The sequence below is a fragment of the Heteronotia binoei genome, chromosome 12, assembly GCF_032191835.1.
Source record: "Heteronotia binoei isolate CCM8104 ecotype False Entrance Well chromosome 12, APGP_CSIRO_Hbin_v1, whole genome shotgun sequence".
NCBI classification, from domain to species: Eukaryota; Metazoa; Chordata; class Lepidosauria; order Squamata; family Gekkonidae; genus Heteronotia; species Heteronotia binoei.
Window position 1 is genome coordinate 26,002,144 of NC_083234.1, and position 17,802 is coordinate 26,019,945.

The 17,802-nt window shown below is 45.2% G+C and overlaps 1 protein-coding gene across 2 annotated transcripts in view; it reads left to right on the plus strand.

Annotated features, from left to right (window-relative positions):
• Nucleotides 1–17,802, plus strand: part of KIRREL3 (kirre like nephrin family adhesion molecule 3) — a 1,087,808-nt gene that overhangs the window by 802,813 nt on the left and 267,193 nt on the right. For both annotated transcript variants that reach the window (XM_060251091.1, XM_060251092.1), the window contains exon 5: nucleotides 14,883–15,040. In XM_060251091.1, coding sequence (XP_060107074.1) covers nucleotides 14,883–15,040 — 158 coding nt within the window. The remainder of the gene's footprint in view (nucleotides 1–14,882; nucleotides 15,041–17,802) is intronic.

The following is a 17,802-nucleotide window of genomic DNA, read 5'->3' on the forward strand; positions in this document are numbered from 1 at the left end:
GTGACTTCCTTTGGGCCAGAATAGGATATATTCCAGCTGAAGGGCTTTTACCTAAACCATCCTGTATACCGTTCTTTCTTGCATGGAGGTTGCATTCTTTATTTATGGGAAATAAAGCTATTGTTTCTTATGCTACACCCAGAACCCTAAACTGACAGTCACATGAACACATGAAGCTGCCTTATACTGAATCAGACTCTCGGTCCATCAAAGTCAGTATTGTCTACTCAGACTGGCAGCGGCTCTCCAGGGTCTCAAGCTGAGGTTTTTCACACCTATTTGCCTGGACCCTTTTTAGTTGGAAATGTCGGGGATTGAACCTGGGACCTTCTGCTTACCAAGCAGATGCTCTACCACTGAGCCACCGTCCCTCCCCAAAGTCAGTTCTTTTCCTGTTGCATCTGTTCCTGTGCTTGTTTCACCTGCAGCTTCAGTCTACCATGAGGCACCCCAAGCAGTCATGACCCCAGCCTATCATAACAATCTGTATCTCATCGTACCGTATGACTTAACTGATGTGGTGACATCTCTACATATTGAGGAGCACATGCCGAACATCAGCATGGCATATTGGAATGGATCTAGACTCAGATTTTCAGTGGCAGAATGGAACTTTCCTGGCTCACCCCCAAACACACACTGTAGCCCTCTGATCCCATGAAATGTTGCTCCTGGGGGACAGGAGACCCTGGAAAATAGCACAATGGGGGGCTGTGGCAGGAAGGTATAATCAGAGGAAGCTGGCAATTGAGTCTGGATCCAACTCATCGGCTGGAGTGTTGCTCTAGGACCTCGGAGGCCCAAATTCAGATCCACCCCCTGATCTTGAGGCAGCCACCTTATCTCAGCCTAAACTTCCTAGAGGGGTGAAGGCCTGAGGATGAAATGGGGGGAGGGAATGAAGGGAGGGGATTTTTTTGGCCATTTTTCCCAAGGCCTTTCCCCCTCAATCATTCTTTATTATTTAAAATCCCAGCCTGGCTCAAACACTTGCACCAACTTGGCCCTACTTTCAAAAATGAAGAAGAAAATGGAGAGACTGCTTTTGCAGCACTTGTCTGCCTGCCAAAGAGCCCTGTGGCACAGAGTGTTAAAGCTGCAGTACTGCAGTCCTAAGCTCTGCTCACCTGAGTTCAATCCCCAGTGGAAGCTGGGTTTTCAGGTAGCCGGCTCGAGGTTGACTCAGCCTTCCATCTTTCTGAGGTTGGTAAAATGAGTACCAAGTTTGTTGTGGGGGGAAAACATAGATGACTGAGGAAGACAAAGTCTGCTGTGAAAATGTTGTGATGCGACATCACCCCAGAGTCGGAAATGACAGGTGCTTGCACAGGGGACTTTTCCTTTCCTGCCTACCAAGCCAGACTAACCCAGAACTTTTGTACAAAGAGTCCACTTCATTGTCATTTCTTAAACAATGGCTTCCTGTTTGCTGTTTTTTTAAAAAAAAAAAAAGATCTTCAAAGGAATCACAAAAAAAGCGAGTGCATCCACATTTTCATGTTCTTTAAAAAAATATGAAGACCAAACTCTATTGTAGTGTCTTCAAAATAAGAACAAAAAAAAAACAAAATCAAACCTGAGCCTCCATTGGATGGATAATGGGCAACATCTCTGAGCGTTCTTTCTCTGATGGACTTTGAATGGGGCCATAATGAGTTGCCATCATTTTGCCAAGTTACAGATGTTAAGAAGAGCCACTGCTGATTTCTATTCATCAGATTCTCCCCTCCTACCTACCCAGATCTCCTCTTTAATGAGCTGGGAGCCAATCAATAATTCATAGCGACATGAATAACCGGGGATGATAACCGCTTATTTGGAAAGATGCAATCAGACCCCATTCTCTGCCTGTGCCTCTTGTCTCCTTATCAGCGCCGTCTAACTCATGGCTAATCCAATAGACCAAAGCAGGCACCAAACAAAAGGTTAGAAAACAAGGTAGTTAGAATGTGCGAAAGATCAGAGTCCCACACTCGGGTGTGCTTCTCCCTTTCTCGAGATCCGCGGGGGCCTTGTAAAATATCAGCATGGCAGGGATATCATTAGACTAGAGGGCTGCTGTTAGAACATTTCCATTCAGGTAGTTGGGATGATCCATTTGTAGATGTGAACAGAGAGTGTTGTATTTCCCAGTGGGGAAGCTACTTCATTTGGGCAAGAGACCTTCCTGTGGAGAAGATGACATTTTTCATATGAAGGAACGTGATCAGGCTGTAAGTACGTTCAGCACCGATATACAGCGGAGGTTGTGAGTTCAGATCCTGCCTGGCTTGATACCCGCCAAACCATTGTTTTTTTAGTTAGCACAGTGCAACCACACCACCAGCTTCTGAGAGATTTTTCCTGGTTCACCCATGCATGATAGTCACAAACTCCATCATCAAGCAATGACTTGTGTATATAAATTAGCTGTCAAGGATCAACACGGATGGAATATTCATAACATATTAAGTCATTTCAAGGCTGAACTACACATCGCATACAAATACTGGTAGCTTTATGGCCATCGTTTTGCAAAACCAGAGAAACTCTTGGGGAGGATTCACTGATCCGCCAGCCAATCAACCCGTTTATGCTAAACCCAGAGGTTTCAAACCTGCATTTGAACAGCAAATATTAGCCAGGCATAAAAGTAACTTCAGTTTATGACCGGTACGATCTCTTTCACAAGGCTTGCGGAAGAAGATGATAGTCACTTTCTTATTGGTACTGACCTGGTCCAGTTTATCTTCATTCCTGACATTAAACCTTCTACAGCTTGGGAAACAGGTTGCAGTCCTAAGCATACTTACTCAGTTTTAAGTCATTCTGGACATAATAACTGTAGGATCAGGTCATACGAGGTGAAATTTATTCATGCAATTAACCGAAGCTGCATCTGCCATCTCTTTTAACCCTGAAGTGGTAATATGTCCGAAGGGACAATATAGACTCTTTCTTCTTAATTCTTCTTAAAGCAGCCTCTGCTGGATCAGGCCAACAATCTTTCTGGTCTAGCACTCTTATTATTTATTTTAAATGCTGACTTTCAACACAAGCATTCCTAGGAAGTTGCCCTAGGAAGCTACAAAAGACATTTTCAGTTATAACACCAAAGAATGACCAAATGATAGAACTTTTGATCAGAACACTAGCTAGAACTAAATGATCAAGGGTGAGGGAATGATACCACCTTGCCAAATGCTTGGGAAATTATCATACCCTTCACCTGATACCCAAAAATTTAAAATAAAAGGTTTTGATTAAGTGGAAGAAGAAAGTATAGGACACTGCATCTATGAAGGTCAGGTTTGTGTTAGCTGTCCATCCCATGTTCCAGGATAGTGATCACCAGGGTCGTTTTGTAGAAAAATAGGTGGTGGAGCTCATTAGCATAACTCATTAACATATGCCACCACCACCCCACCAGCCAAAAGCAACTCAACACAAGAAAGGAGAGCCCCGGGTGAGCAAGGCCTGCTTGGGCTGGCTAGAGATCCAGCCAGCCCAAGCAGTACCCCAGGCCTACTCACCTGGGGCTCTCCTTGGCCGCCCCCCTCCCAGTCAAAAGGCCAGCAAGCCACCTGCCTCCCAAAATCGCATAGGAAGTGGAGAAAGAGTGGTGTGGGCTTCTCCAAGGGTTAATGAAGGCTGCTGGGGTTGTGGCAAAGCTCCTGGTGGCTGGCTGGCTGCCCACTCTCCTAATCCAGGGATTGTTATGCAGTTGCACCTACTATTCAATGGACAAGGTAGGTGGGGAGGAGGGGAGGCATCAGAAAGGTTCAGGAGCTGTGCTTCTGTGAGCTTCTGCTGAATCTGAGGCCTGGTGACCACCTTGGTATCTTTGGAAGACTCACAAGCTGGGCATGATGGTCAACAGTATTCCCTAGTTATTTTGGCCCACTCCTGGTGCTCACACACCCAGTCTCTAAATGTGGAGTTCCATTTTGCTATCATGCCAAACCTGTTGATAGAGCCATCTTCTGTAAATGTCTAATCCCTTTTTAAGGCTGCCTAAGCTAATGACCATCATTGCAAGATGTGGCTAAGAAACTGTTATTTTTGTTGACTTCCCCTTTGCTGTCTCTGCAAGGGAGCTGTTATGCTTCCTCTGCCACCCAGTCATCAGGAAGAGAGTTTCTGCACTGCTGTGCCTCACTTCAGGATTTGCTTCCCTGTTTTAGTTCGTTCCTCCTCTCCCGCCCCTCCTCTTTCCTGTGACTTGTAAAATAGGTCTAATGCTTTTGCGATGCTTAATGCAATAAAGTGTACAAAGCCTTTGGAAATCCTCTTAAGAGGAAGCTAAATATTGATTATTATTCATACAGCAATTATTGTTGCTTTCAGGGAAGAAGATTATTACTGTCATTAAAATTGCTAGCAGCATCTAAATGGTTGTATTTAAACCCTAGAAAAGAATCTATCAGTTGGATTAATTTGTGCCTTTAAAAAGTGCCTGCTAGAAGGTTCCCCCCCCCCCCGCCCCGTGTCCCATGCGATCCTCCTTTCCTCTCAGCAAACCATGCTTACAACAGGAAATATGCCACGAACACTGTCTTGCGCAGAAATATTGGGTTCCCGTTATTTTTAGCATGAGTATGAAAAGGTCATTGGACATCTTAAATTCTTTGCAATTTGGAGTGAAGAGGTGTACCTGAGATGTAGGACTGGTTTTCCCCTTTAAGCTGAGTTAATGTGAGCTCATTCACAGTTTTTTGGCCTACAGCTCACACGTTTTCATCTTAGCTCAAGAAGGATGGCCCCAGAACAAACTGATTTATGCAGCAGCCAAATTGCTCACTCACAACTTTAATGCCAGTAGCTCTTGAAGTAGAATTTTTGCTCACAAGACTCAGCAGCTTAGAAGGAGAATTGGTCAGGACTTGTATCTTCCTCTTGCTTATGGTGAGCAGGCAACTTATAAGCACATGAACATGCATAATTAAATGAAACTGCCTTATACTGAATCAGACTCTGAGTCCAGCAAAGTTGGACTGTCTACTTAGATCTCCAGTGTCTCCAGTGTTTTTCCCATCACCTCCTATCTGATCCTTTTAAATGGAGATGCCAGAGGATGAACCTAGGACCTTCTGCATGACAAGCAGTTGCTCTGCCAGTGAGCCACAGCCCTTCTCTGGTTTATACATACATACAAAGCTGCTTTATACTGAATCAGACCATTGGCCCATCACAGTCAGTACCGTCTGCTCAGACTGGTGGTGGCTGTCCGTGATCTCAGGCAGAGGGCTTTCACATCACTACTGCCAGATGCCTTTCAGTGGAGATGCCAGGGATTGAACCTGGGACCTTCTACATGGAAAGCAGATGCTCTGCCACTAGTCCACAGAACAAGAGCCAGTGTGGTGTAGTGGTTAGTGTTGAACTAGGATATGTGAGATCCAGGTTCAGATTCCCAAGCAGCCATGGAAGCTCCCTAGATGACCATGGGCCAGTCCTTTTCTCTCTCAGACCAATCTACTTCATGGGGATGTTGTGGGAACAAAATAGAGGAGGGAGGACTGGTGCACTCTGTCCTGAGCTCCTTGAAGGAAAGGTGAGATAGAAATGTACTTAATGATGAGGAAGGAGAATCCCATTCTTCCACTCAAAGTCTTAGGGTACATTCACACTGCACTAAATAATGCATTTTGCAACTGAATTTTTATTGTGTAAGAACAGCAGAAATCCTCTTGCAAAATGCATTAGTGTAGTGTGAATGCACCCTCAGAGTGGCTTACAATCTTGTTCCCTTCCTCTCCCCATGATAGACACCCCATAAGGTATGTGGGGCTGAGAGAGCTCTGAAATAACAGCTCTTGAGAGAACAGCTCTGATAGAACTGTGACTGACCTAAGATCACCCAGCAGCTGTATGTGGAGGAGTGGGGAATCAAACCTGGTTCTCCAGATTAGAGCCAGGCTAGCCTGATTATGTCAGATCTTAGAAACTAAGGAAGGTCAGCTTCAGTTATTGGATGGGAGACCAATGAGGAAGTGCAGCATTTCTACTCCAAGGCAGGCAATTGCAAGTTATTTGTGTTCATCTCTTGCCTTGAAAACTTTCCATGGTTGCCACAAGTTGGATGTGATGGCACATCAAAGATCATATAGACTGACTAGGCGGAAATGTTTTTTGCAGATCTGGGTTTCTTAAAACGCTACAGGTATTTCCAGGCTGGTGACCTCATTGCTTTTGTTCATTTATATGCCAGGTTAATCCAGTTGCCTGTAATGAATGCAATTTAAACAGCATCTAGATATGTCTTCGTAGCACATTTCTGGGCATACGTTGGATGGCTAAAATGGAATATAAGGGTTATTTTAGTGGAGTCTTTCTTAGGTTTTTATATTTTAAATTGTCTATAGTATTTTTTAAAGCATGCACCTGTTTTTATATGATTGCTGTCTGCCCTGACCCTCTGAGGATAAAGTAGACCATAAAGCTAAAAACAAATACATCTATCACGGTAAAAAAGATAGAGAGAAGAATCTAGGGCCATGAATGCTATAAAGCCTCCAGTCCTCACCTGCTCTGAAAATACTCTCTCTAATGATAGTCAGCCTCCCTCCCTCCCTCGATCCTAGCAAGCTGTCACGATGACAGTATAAGTGATGGAAGGTATATATATTTTTGAAAGACAGGATGAAAGATCGCTGATGTCATCTCAGCCAAAACTCACAGCAATGCCTCTGTTTTTGTAAGAACAAAAGAGGAGATACCAGGAGATTCTCCTATGTGGTGAGTTGGTATCTTTTCAGCTGCATGAGGCTTGATGGATGACAATTGCTCCTGCAATTTACCTTTAAGGAGTCCATGTTAACCGTTATCTTTCTTTCTTATCAGTGTGGAGGATTTGGGTTTAGGGTTTACTGTCCCACCTTAGATTGTGTTTCCTGTCCAGCTGGTAGCCATTTCTCACAAATTGCTCATCAGCTAGGGGTTTTTTTATCACTCAGATCGGTGGCCAAACTCAACCTGTCTTTATTAAGGTCAGGAAATTTTTTCTGGCCTATTGGAGATAAGAAGCTTCTTTATGTGTCTACCCAGATTCCCAGTAGCTAGGTGATGGTATCCAGGGGCTTTTATGTGTGTGTGTGTGTACTAGTACTTACTGGTACCAAGTACTGGCACCAGGGCTTTTTTTGCAGCAAGAAGTCCTTTGCATATTAGGCCACACACCCCAATGTAGCCAATCCTCCAGGAGCTTACAGTAGACCCTGTACTAAGAGCCCTGAAAGCTCTTGGAGGATTGGCTATATCAGGGGGTATGGCCTCATATGCAAAGGACTTTCTGCTACAAAGAAAGCCCTGACTGGCATCTTTTTTGAGGACACTCCCAAGTTTTGATGGGGAAATTGGTGGACATCATTGTAAGCTTATATATGAGTAGTGGCAGCTTTTTAAAAACAGAAAAGAACTGATGATACCCAAGGGGGATGTTAATCAATAATAATGTTTTCTAAGGACCTTAAAAAATGGGGCACCATAATGAGGCACAGGTCTTACTCTCAGAGAATCTCAAATTGGAAAGAGATGCAGTCGTTGTACCCCAGTGGAGGTGACACTCACTGCACTGAATCCAGACTGGCCTTTCTTTTTCAGGAGCAGGCCTTTCAAAAATCTAAGTTCTGCATGCTGGTTGCAGAAGTTAGATAGGTAAAATGCTGATTGGCCAACACCTAACAGTTCTGCAACTGTTTTTAAAATGCTTGTGGTTTTTAACAAAATAAATGTAATAAATCAACATTGACATTAATAAAGAGGGCATGAGGTCCTTGAAAGCTTTTAAGTCAGTCCATATGCCTGAAGTATTTGAGAAGATGGGGCTCAACGGCAGATAAACTACTGTTTGATTTGTTCTGCACATCTGTCACTCCAGTTGTGAGACGAGGCTTCTGCTGTGGCTAAAGGACCCTTTTGAGAATCTCTTTTTTTATATTAGAATTGCTTTCATCCTAAATGACAAGCTAGTAACAACAGACACAAGAGAAGGAACTAGAGGGAGAGGCAGAAGTGAGAGAATGATAGAATGGTAGGGTTTCACCCAAGGCTTTTTGTAGCAGGAACTCCTTTGCATATTAGGCCACACGCCCCTGGTGTAGCCAGTCCTCCAAGAGCTTACAGTAGGCCTTGTACTAAGAGCCCTGTAAGCTCTTGGAGGATTGGCTACATCAGGAGTGTGTGGCCTAATATGGAAAGGAGTTCCTGCTACAAAAAAAGCCCTGGTTTCATCAGTCATTTAATTATCTATAGATTGATTAATGGACTGATTGCCTGCCTGCCTGCTTTTCTCACTGGGACTCAAGGTGGATGACACAGTAGGGTTTTGATTGTAGAAACTGGGATACAGCAAAGGAAGGAGCCAGGCAAATGCCTCTAGGTAACTAGTTCCAATAGGCCGAGCCATAGAGAAGAAAGAACACAGTGACGGAATAACTTTGGAACTCATTGCCCCAGGAATTTGGATTGGCCTCTTTATCTTGACCATTTGGAGACCATATTTTTTTCCAGAGAGCCTTCAGTGGAGGCTATTTCCACTTCACATGACTTGAATGAACTGAACACTACACCAAGCTCCTTCCCCAAGGAAGAGTGTTGAGAAAAATGTAATAGATAATAATAAATACAGTTTGGTTTTTAAACAAATTGATTAGGTTTTCAGGTAAAATAGGAAGGGGGTAGAAGGGAAGGGGAAAGGGTGGGATATTTATTTATTTATTTAGAATTCATATCCCGCCCTTCCCACAAATGGCTCAGGGCGGCTTCCAACAATAGATCCCACATAACAATAAGCAATATTTAAACATGTGAGGGAATAAACAATTAAAACAGATAAAACTCTAAAAATTAATAAATATTCAAGTATATATAAAGGAAATCTGGCAAGTTGCATTAGGTTCTCAAGCTAGGTATGGGCTAGCCGGAAGAGGGTCGTCTTACAGGCCCTGCGGAACTGAACTAGGTCCCGCAGGGCCCTCACCTCCTCCGGCAGCTGATTCCACCATGGGCCATAACAGAGAAAGCCCTTTCTCTGGTGGATTTCAAGCGGGCTTCTTTCGGCCCAGGGACAGTAAGGAGATTTTGTGTTCCCGACCTCAGTACTCTCTGGGGAACATGCGGGGAAAGACGGTCCTTCAGGTAGACAGGTCCCAAGCCATATAGGGCTTTAAAGGTGATAACCAGCACCTTGTACCGGATTCGGTATATCACTGGAAGCCAGTGCAGGGTCCGAAGACCCGGCTGAATGTGTCCCCACTTTGGGAGACCCAATAACAGCCGGGCCGCGGCGTTCTGCACCAGCTGCAATTTCCGAGTTCGGGACAAGGGCAGCCCCATGTAGAGGGCATTGCAGTAGTCTAACCTCGAAGTGACCGTAGCATGGATCACTGTTGCTAGGTCGTCGCGCTCCAGGAAGGGGGCCAACTGCCTTGCCCGCCTAAGATGAAAAAACACGGACTTGGCAGCGGCTGCTATCTGAGCCTCCATCTTTAAGGAAGGCTCCAATAGCACCCCCAAGCTCCTGACCCTGTCCGCCGCTATCAGCGGCGCACTGTCAAAGGCTGGCAGGGGGATTCCCCCTCCCGGGCCGCGGCGACCCAAGCAAAGGACCTCTGTCTTCGCAGGATTAAGCTTCAGCCCGCTCAGTCTGAGCCACTCAGCCACAGCATGTAATGCCCGATCTAGATTTTCCGGGGCGCAGGTCGGCTGGCCGTCCATCAGTAGATACATGAATTAAAATTTTGTATTATTTCTACTTACACATTATTCATTATTCTATTGAGAAATGAAATAGATACAGTTTACAGTATCTTGTCTTCTACTAAGCATAGAACTGGGAATAGTAAAAGATAAGGAGCTGGCATCACTCTGCATCTCTTTCGCTCTTCTTCCCAGCAATGTTTAGAAGCGAGATGGGCTGCCTATTTGCATGAAGTCCAGCAAAAACGGAGCACATTAAGAACAATCTCAGCCCCAATGAGACTGCCAGCTCCTGAGGGCTTTGCCTCTGTCCCTTAGGTAGAGTAGACACTTTGAGCTGAGCAAATGTTCTGGCATGCTGCTCTTCAGCACATATACTGGGGGCTGCATGCCCAGGTCTAGTCTAACACTACACCATGAAATCATTGCACTATGCAGTTTAGAGATGGGGGACCACTGCATTACTGTGCATATTCCTTTCTGCAGTTCCCATTTTGCTCTGCAAATTGCTTTACTTAATTTGGTCTCCTTTTTGTGTATTAAATCAAACCTTTATGGTTTAAAGCTTATTCTTTTGAGTGCTGGTCTGATCTGGACCTTATTTATTTATTTATTAGATTTTTATCCCGGTCTCCCCGCAGAAGCAGGCTCAGGGCGGCTCACAACAATAAAACAATACACAGTATACACAGTTTAAACTATTAAAATAATTAAAACAGGTTTTGGTGCTAATATGATTTAGTATTGGTGGCCTACAATGCTCTCAAGCATCGGCAGTTCAATTAAAGGCACGCTGGAATAGTGTTGTCTTGCAGGCCTGGCGGAACTGGGCAAGGTTCCACAAGGCTCTAACTTCCTCTGGCAGTTGGTTCCACCAATAGAGGGCCGCGAAAGAAAAGGCTCGTTCAATGGTGGTTTTCAATTTAGATGTTCCAAGAGCCACAGAAATGCTATATTTTGTGTTTTCCCCTGAGTTTCTCCCAGTAATTTCTAGTATAATTTAGTATTATTTGACTTCAGAGGCAGTCTAGTTCCAATCTGACGCTGATGCACCTCTCTGTAATGTGGGGGTCTGTGACTCAGCAGCAGTATAGAACCTGCTTGGCATGCAGAAGGTTTGATCCCTTGCATTTCCTGTGAAAAGTACCAGGAAACAAATGGTGTGATGGACCTTGACCACAGACCATGGAGAGCCACTCCCAGACACAATAGACCGTACTCAGGGCTGGCCCTAGACTCCCTGGCACCCTAGGCAAAGCTAACTTCTGGTCCCCGCGACACACTGATAATGACACCAAGTCACATGGGGGGTGCCCAATTTTGTGTCCCCAGAAGACCAGCGCCCTAGACAATCGCCTAGTGCAGTGTTCTTATTCAGAATAAGGCAGCTTTAAGACAGCCAGTTTGGCGTAGTGGTTAAGTGTGTGGACTCTTATCTGGGAGAACCAGGTTTGATTCCCCACTCCTCCACTTGCAGCTGTTGTAATGCCCTTGGGTCAGCCATAGATCTCGCAGAGTTGTACTTGAAAGGGCAGCTTCTGTGAGAGGTCTCTCAGCCCCACCTACCTCACAGGGTGTCTGTTGTGGATGGTTGGGGAGGTAAAGGAGACTATAAGCCTCTCTTTGGCTCTGATTTAGAGAGAAAGGCGAGGTATAAATCTACGGTCTTCTTCTTCTTCTTCAGCTTTATGGGTTCATATGAGCACTGAACAGAGCCACAAGCTTTGGGTGATGTGAGTATTTCTCATGGCTGTGAGAGTTCAGTGCTCCGATGCCTGCACCAAAGAAGTTAGGATGCCAGTGTTTTTTAGACCGAGTCGCTGGCTTTTGCATTGTCAATTGAACAACGGCTCTTGCCCCTGGGCCTTCATAAAGCGAGATGTGTATATCTCAGCAGGAAAGCCCCACCAGCGATGCGGCAAATAAATAAAGCGGAGGAAATGTGTTATTGCTTTCATATCTAATGTCCAAAGCTATCTCAGAGAATGAAGGTTGAACACGGAAAGCCCACCTAAACCAAAATTGCATGTTGCCCCCCCATCACTGCCATCGATGTCGAGCATACAAATAGAAGTGTGACAACAGTGGAATTGCTGGTTACCCTGCAAATGATTTTTTTTGGGGGGTGGGGGGGAATCTCCTTACTGTCTGCACCTTTGGAATGTAACTGATATCAAGCATTAGCCTTGATGGTTTGAGCATTCCTCAGTGGCACTTCATCTTTCATTTCTTAGGTGTGATTTAAACATCATGCCAGTAAAGCAAAACCAGGCACCCCTGGGGCTTTTCACTGGCACATCATCTTATGCCAGCTGGGCTTCTACTCATGCACAGTAGCTATGCATGCCAGGTAGCTGTTCTGTGCAGGTAGAGGCCCAGTTTAAGTGGGATGCTGTCCAAGTACCCAGCCCCAGAGATGAGTCTTTTGCCTCATCAACATCCCATTACAATCAGGACTCCCTACAGTCTGGGGGTGGAGTGAAACGCTTTCTTTGCAAGGGTTATGTTCAGAGGAACTGTTGGCATGTTGCTTCTTAGAGAAGGGCGAAAATGAAAAGGGAGTTTATCAAACTGTCTTCCATTAGTGTGTGAGTGTGAGAGAGGCTACTTTTAAGGGTTCTTTTTCCCCCCCAAGGCAGCTTTATGTATTACAGTAAAGTAAGGGAAGATGTAGCAAAGATTACTTGTCCTTCCTCCATACAAAGAGGAACTTGCAGCGGTGAGTTCGGTAAGTTGTTATGTCACCAGCTCATAAATTGTGAGCCAGCATGGTGTAGAGGTTACGGCAGGGTTTTTTGTAGCAGGAACTCCTTTGCATATTAGGCCACACCCCCTAATGTAGCCAATCCTCCAAGAGCTTACAGGGCTCTTAGTACAGGGCCTGATCCAACATTGCTTCAATTGTGTTCTTATGAGTTGGGGCTGGCGTCAGTATGCCCTGAGTTGGGGTAGCTGCTGGGGCCCAAGGTTTCTGGTGAGGCCCACTGCTACCTGCCCTCTCACTTACAGGCCCTCCATCCTGGGGAAAGGGCTGCAGGCATCTGAGAGCATAGGCAGTGGGAGGGCTTGTGAGCAGACAAGGGAAGGACACACAAAGAGGTAAGAGGCTTTCAAGCAGAGGTGGAATTCTAGCAGGAGCTCCTTTGCATATTAGGCCACACACCCCTGATGTAGCCAATCCTCCAAGAGCTTACAAGGCTCTTTTTCGTAAGCCCTTGGAGGATTGGCTACATCAGGGGGTGTGGCCTAATATGCAAAGGAGCTCCTGCTAGAATTCCACCCCTGCATGCATGTGTGTAGGAGAAAAGGAGGGCAGGAGTGCCTGGTAGTGGGCAGAGAAGGGGCAGGTCCTGGGAACTCTTTGCCCCCTCCAAGCCTGGAACCATCCCTGCTGGGAATCTTTCTTTCTTTCTTTCTTTCTTTCTTTCTTTCTTTCTTTCTTTCTTTCTTTCTTTCTTTCTTTCTTTCTTTCTTTCTTTCTTTCTTTCTTGTATTTGTGTCTGCACCTGGAAGTCATGTCAATCTCTGGTGACTGATCCCTACTGGGTGCCTGGAGGCTATTCAGAGAGGCGGCTGAATAGAGCCTGCCCCTGCTTTGCAAATGGGTCTTTCAAGGACAGTCTGCCATCCAAGTACCAACCACAATCAACTCTTCTTAGCTTCTGAGATATGACGAGATTGGGCTTGCCTGGGCTATCCAGGTCAGGACAGGAGTCGATCTTTCTTTCTCCTACTTCAAGTTCCTTTTTGAATGTTGCATCCTTAGCACAACCACATTGTAGTCACGCATCTCCCTCTCCTGCCGCACTCCACTGTTAAGATGCAAACCTGCTCTTATAGATCAACTAACTAGAAGGCGATCAGCAGCTTTCTGTGGCCCCACCTGCTGGTTCCAGGAAGAACTGAAGACGACTCCTATACAGAGAGAGTTTAAAAAAGAACAATCTGGATTCCTCGTTTACGATGGAGACCACAGCCCTGCTTTCCCTAGAGATGAAAATTGAAATCAACACTCCTGCAGAAGCATCCTCTAGAGAACACTGTATTTAAAAAAAAGACTGAACTGTTTGCTTTGTAACAAAGCCCAGTCTCTTAGCTCTGACCACCTAATCTGTCAAAGGAATTTACAAAATTGCAGTCATACACAATCATCAAAATGGGGAGAAAAGCTGTCCTTTCCCCCTGTCCTTAACTGGACACCCCTGGGGATTGAACAAAGAAGTGATCCATGGTACTAGCAAAGGGTGTTCTCTAACCGGTTTTCATTCATCTTCTATACATTTCCTCAGCTGGTTACAAATTTGCCATATATAATGCGTCTCGTTGTATGATCAATGCACCACAATTGTGTAGCCTCTCGCTATTGTATAGTGCTATTGTCAAAATGGTTGCCGCAGCTGCTAGAAGCCCATCTTTGACAGCAGCCTCAGCTTGGTTAATTTGTTCTGAGGATCTCTGCATGAATTTCAGAGCATTTTTTTACACTGAAGACCTTTAAATGCACAGCAACACCTATATGTGCTTCTCCAAGGGGTGGAATTCTAGCAGCAGCTCCTTATTAGGCCACACACCCTGATGTAACCAATCCTCCAAGAGCTTACAAAAAAGAGCCTTGTAAGCTCTTGGAGGATTGGCTACATCAGGGGTGTGTGGCCTAATATGCAGAGGAGCTCCTGCTAGAATTCCACCCCTTGCTTCTCCCAATATTTCTAAATTCAGCAGGCTTCCATTTATCATAACAGTGAGGCCAGAATTCCCTTCAGAGTTCAATTGTGCTTGTCACACCCTTGCTCCTGGCTCCACCCTCAAAGTTCCCTGGCTCCATCCCAAAGTCTCCTGGCTCTGTCCCCAAAGACCCCCAATATTTCTTGAATGAGACCTGGCAACCCTAAACCAGGGCCAGGCTGCTTAGCTTCTAAGTTCTGACATGATCGGGCTAGCCTGGGCCATTCAAGTCAGAGGGGAAAGGTCTAACATTGCCATCCCAGCACTGCTCTGCCACTTCAGTCAGTAGACTTTGCAGCTGAATTTTGATGAAAACAGAAGATATTAGAAAATTGGATGGTGGGTCTTTTGTAGAGGGCGCAATTTCATTTGATTTTCTTGGATCCATGTGACCCATAACCTGTCCATGCAACACTGTGGTGATTTTGTTTTTAAGGCTCACAAACGGCATCCTGCATTTTGTCTTCTCTTCTTTGCAGTGCCTCCAGATGATCCAGTAATTATTGGGGGGCCCATCGTTAGCCTAAGAGCTGGAGATCCCCTGAATCTGACCTGCCACGCTGATAACGCCAAACCAGCAGCATCCATCATTTGGATGCGGAGAGGAGAAGTAATCAATGGAGCAACCTACTCAAAGGTAAGGACACCTGGGACTGCAAAGGAAAGAGAAATCAGGCCCAGTTCACCTGGAGGATAATGACCACAATGCATAAGGTAGAAATCAATAGTGCAGTGAGAACATAAGAGTCCCCCCACCCATCATGTTAAAACTTCAGGTCATGCAAAGGAATTGATTGGCAGTAGGTTCAGGACAGACAAAACTCCTTTGTCACGTAACATATATTTAACTTAGGATGTTCACTTCCACAAGAAGTTGTGATTGCTATGGGCGGGGGTTACGTTTGTCAAAGGTCAGACAAATCCATGAGGCACAGGTCTATCCATCACTATAGCAAAATGGAATAAGGAAGTTCCTGGGTAGTATCTCTGAATACTAAATGCTGGCAACTCACAATAGAAGAAGGATCTTGCCTTCAGGCTTTGCTTGTGGGATTGCTGGAGGCATCTGCCTTGCCAGGGATGTTGGACCAGGTGGGGGGTTTTGTTTCAGTGAACAAAGATCTGAAGTTCCCTACCCAGTCACTCTTTCGGCCTCAAACAATATAAAGAAGATGGTTTAGGACTGAGCCTGACCTATCCATAGGGATGTTGTGAGGAAAAAATGGAGAATGGTGCTCCTTGGAGGAAGGGTAAGACAGACAGACAGATGATTATAGATGAAAAAGTGAAGATAGATGAAAAAGAGAAGATGAAATTGGATTTATACCCTACCCTTCACTTCCCAAAGAAGTCTCAGAGTGGCTTACAGTCTCCTTTCCCTTTCCCTCCTCACAACAGACATCCTGTGAGGTAGGTAGAGCTGAGAGAGCTCTGACAGAAACTTAACCATTACTCCAAAGTGGCTCTCTAGATAGATAGGCAGGTAAATAGGTAGATGATAGACAAACAGACAGACAGACATGATACCAGAAATGCCTGGAGGGGTTTCCTTTTATGGGGGGAATTAGCAGTGGTAGACCTAGGTAGAGCTTTCTAAGAGCAAGATTCCCACAAACTGTATAGCAGTAATAGTTCAGAGAGACATAAATTTTGAAATGACCAAACCAAATTGTAATAAAGAAAAAGAATTTTTATTGAAAGGGGGAAAAAACTATAATAATATTTTAACACACAGTAAGACAGAATTTAAACTAACATACATGCAAGAACACTAGAAAATAGTAAGCGGATGGGGAGAAGATGAGGGAGGGGGCGGAGATTCATAACTACCTGGTCCAGAGAAAGAAGGATAAGATAGTCAGCGTCTTGGGTGTGTGGTTGGATCCAGGAACACACAACACACTGAGCATGGGCAGAGCTGGGTATATTTGTACTCCAAAATGTATCCTGAAGGTATGGCTTGGTGTATGAAGTGCTTTATACAACAGCTTGATGGGCTGCCCATTGCGTAGTGAGGGTGAGTTGGATGTTTCCCAAGTGCTAGACTCACAAGGGTAATGTTCTCTGTTTGCTCAGAGAATGGGGCCAGGAAATGGGTTTGGGGTGTAGGCAAGAACTGTTAATGTTTCTGTCGGACTGTAGCTAGGAATGTGAAAGCTTAATGATCCACTGACGTTCCTTGATTGCTGAAGAGAAAAGACTACCCAGTGGTGAGGATGGCCAATTAATTAAGGTGACAGGATTAGGCAGGGAGAAACCAAGGTGTTAGGGTTTGTGCTAAGGAGTTATTTCTCCTTTACTGTGGTCTCCACAATAGATAGAAATATCTCTTTTATTTTAAAAGAGTGGGGGGACGTGTAGCTTGGAGATCCCCTTAGAACCACATCCCCAAATAATAAGCACAGACTTATTCTTTTGCTGCCAGAACCATTTTGTTTGGTCCTACTCCATTTTGGTTTCTACTGTACATTTCCAGACCTCACTCTGGCCCAGTCCTGGGCTAAACAAGGCTGGCACTGTGAAAGAATTGGGGGTGAACGATTATGAGGGACGTCTTTTTTTTCCCACTGTGTCCTTTGCAGGGGTACATAGGGGGCCTAACAGACAGAGATATAGAAGCAGGGCTTTTTTTGTAGCAGGAACTCCTTTGCATATTAGGCCACACACCCCTGATGTAGCCAATCCTTCAAGAGCTTACAAGGTTCTTAGTAGAGAACCTACTGTAAGCTCCAAGAGGATTGGCTATATCAGGAGTGTGTGGCCTAATATGCAAAGGAGTTCCTGCTACAAAAAAAGCCATGGATAGAAGAGAGTTAGCTCACAAGCTGGATAGATAGACAGGCAGACAGACAGAAAGATACACAGACAATTTCAGAAGGTAGCCATTTTGGTCTGCAGTAGAACAGCTAGATTGGAGTCCAGGTGCACTTTAAAGACCAACAAGATTTTCAGGGCTTTCAAGAGTCATAGCTTCCTTCATAAGCTACCTGACAAAGGGAAAGCTGATACCCTGAAAATCTGTGTTGGTCCCTAAGGTGCACCTGGACTCAAATATAGACAGCCAAGAGATGCTCCGAAGAGCGAGGAATGTATTTTAATTGTGAGAATGCTATCGCCACTTTGCCTGAATGCCACAGAACTGCCTCCAGGATGAAGCAGACAGTCAGGCGGTGCGGAGGTGAAGGCAGGGAGCTTGGCGAAGTGGAAAGAGACAAACACTGAAGAAGCAGGAGCGGAATTTTAAGAGCACGCACTTGGAGGAAATAAACATTATTCAGGACAAATGGTCCCTGTGCCGGTGTGGCGGCCTTAGCCCGGCAGCGTGGCCTCGTCCTTCCCTGCAGCTGTCACCCTGTTGCGAGTGTGACGCCAGGCTCTAACTTCTCAAGGAGCATTCAA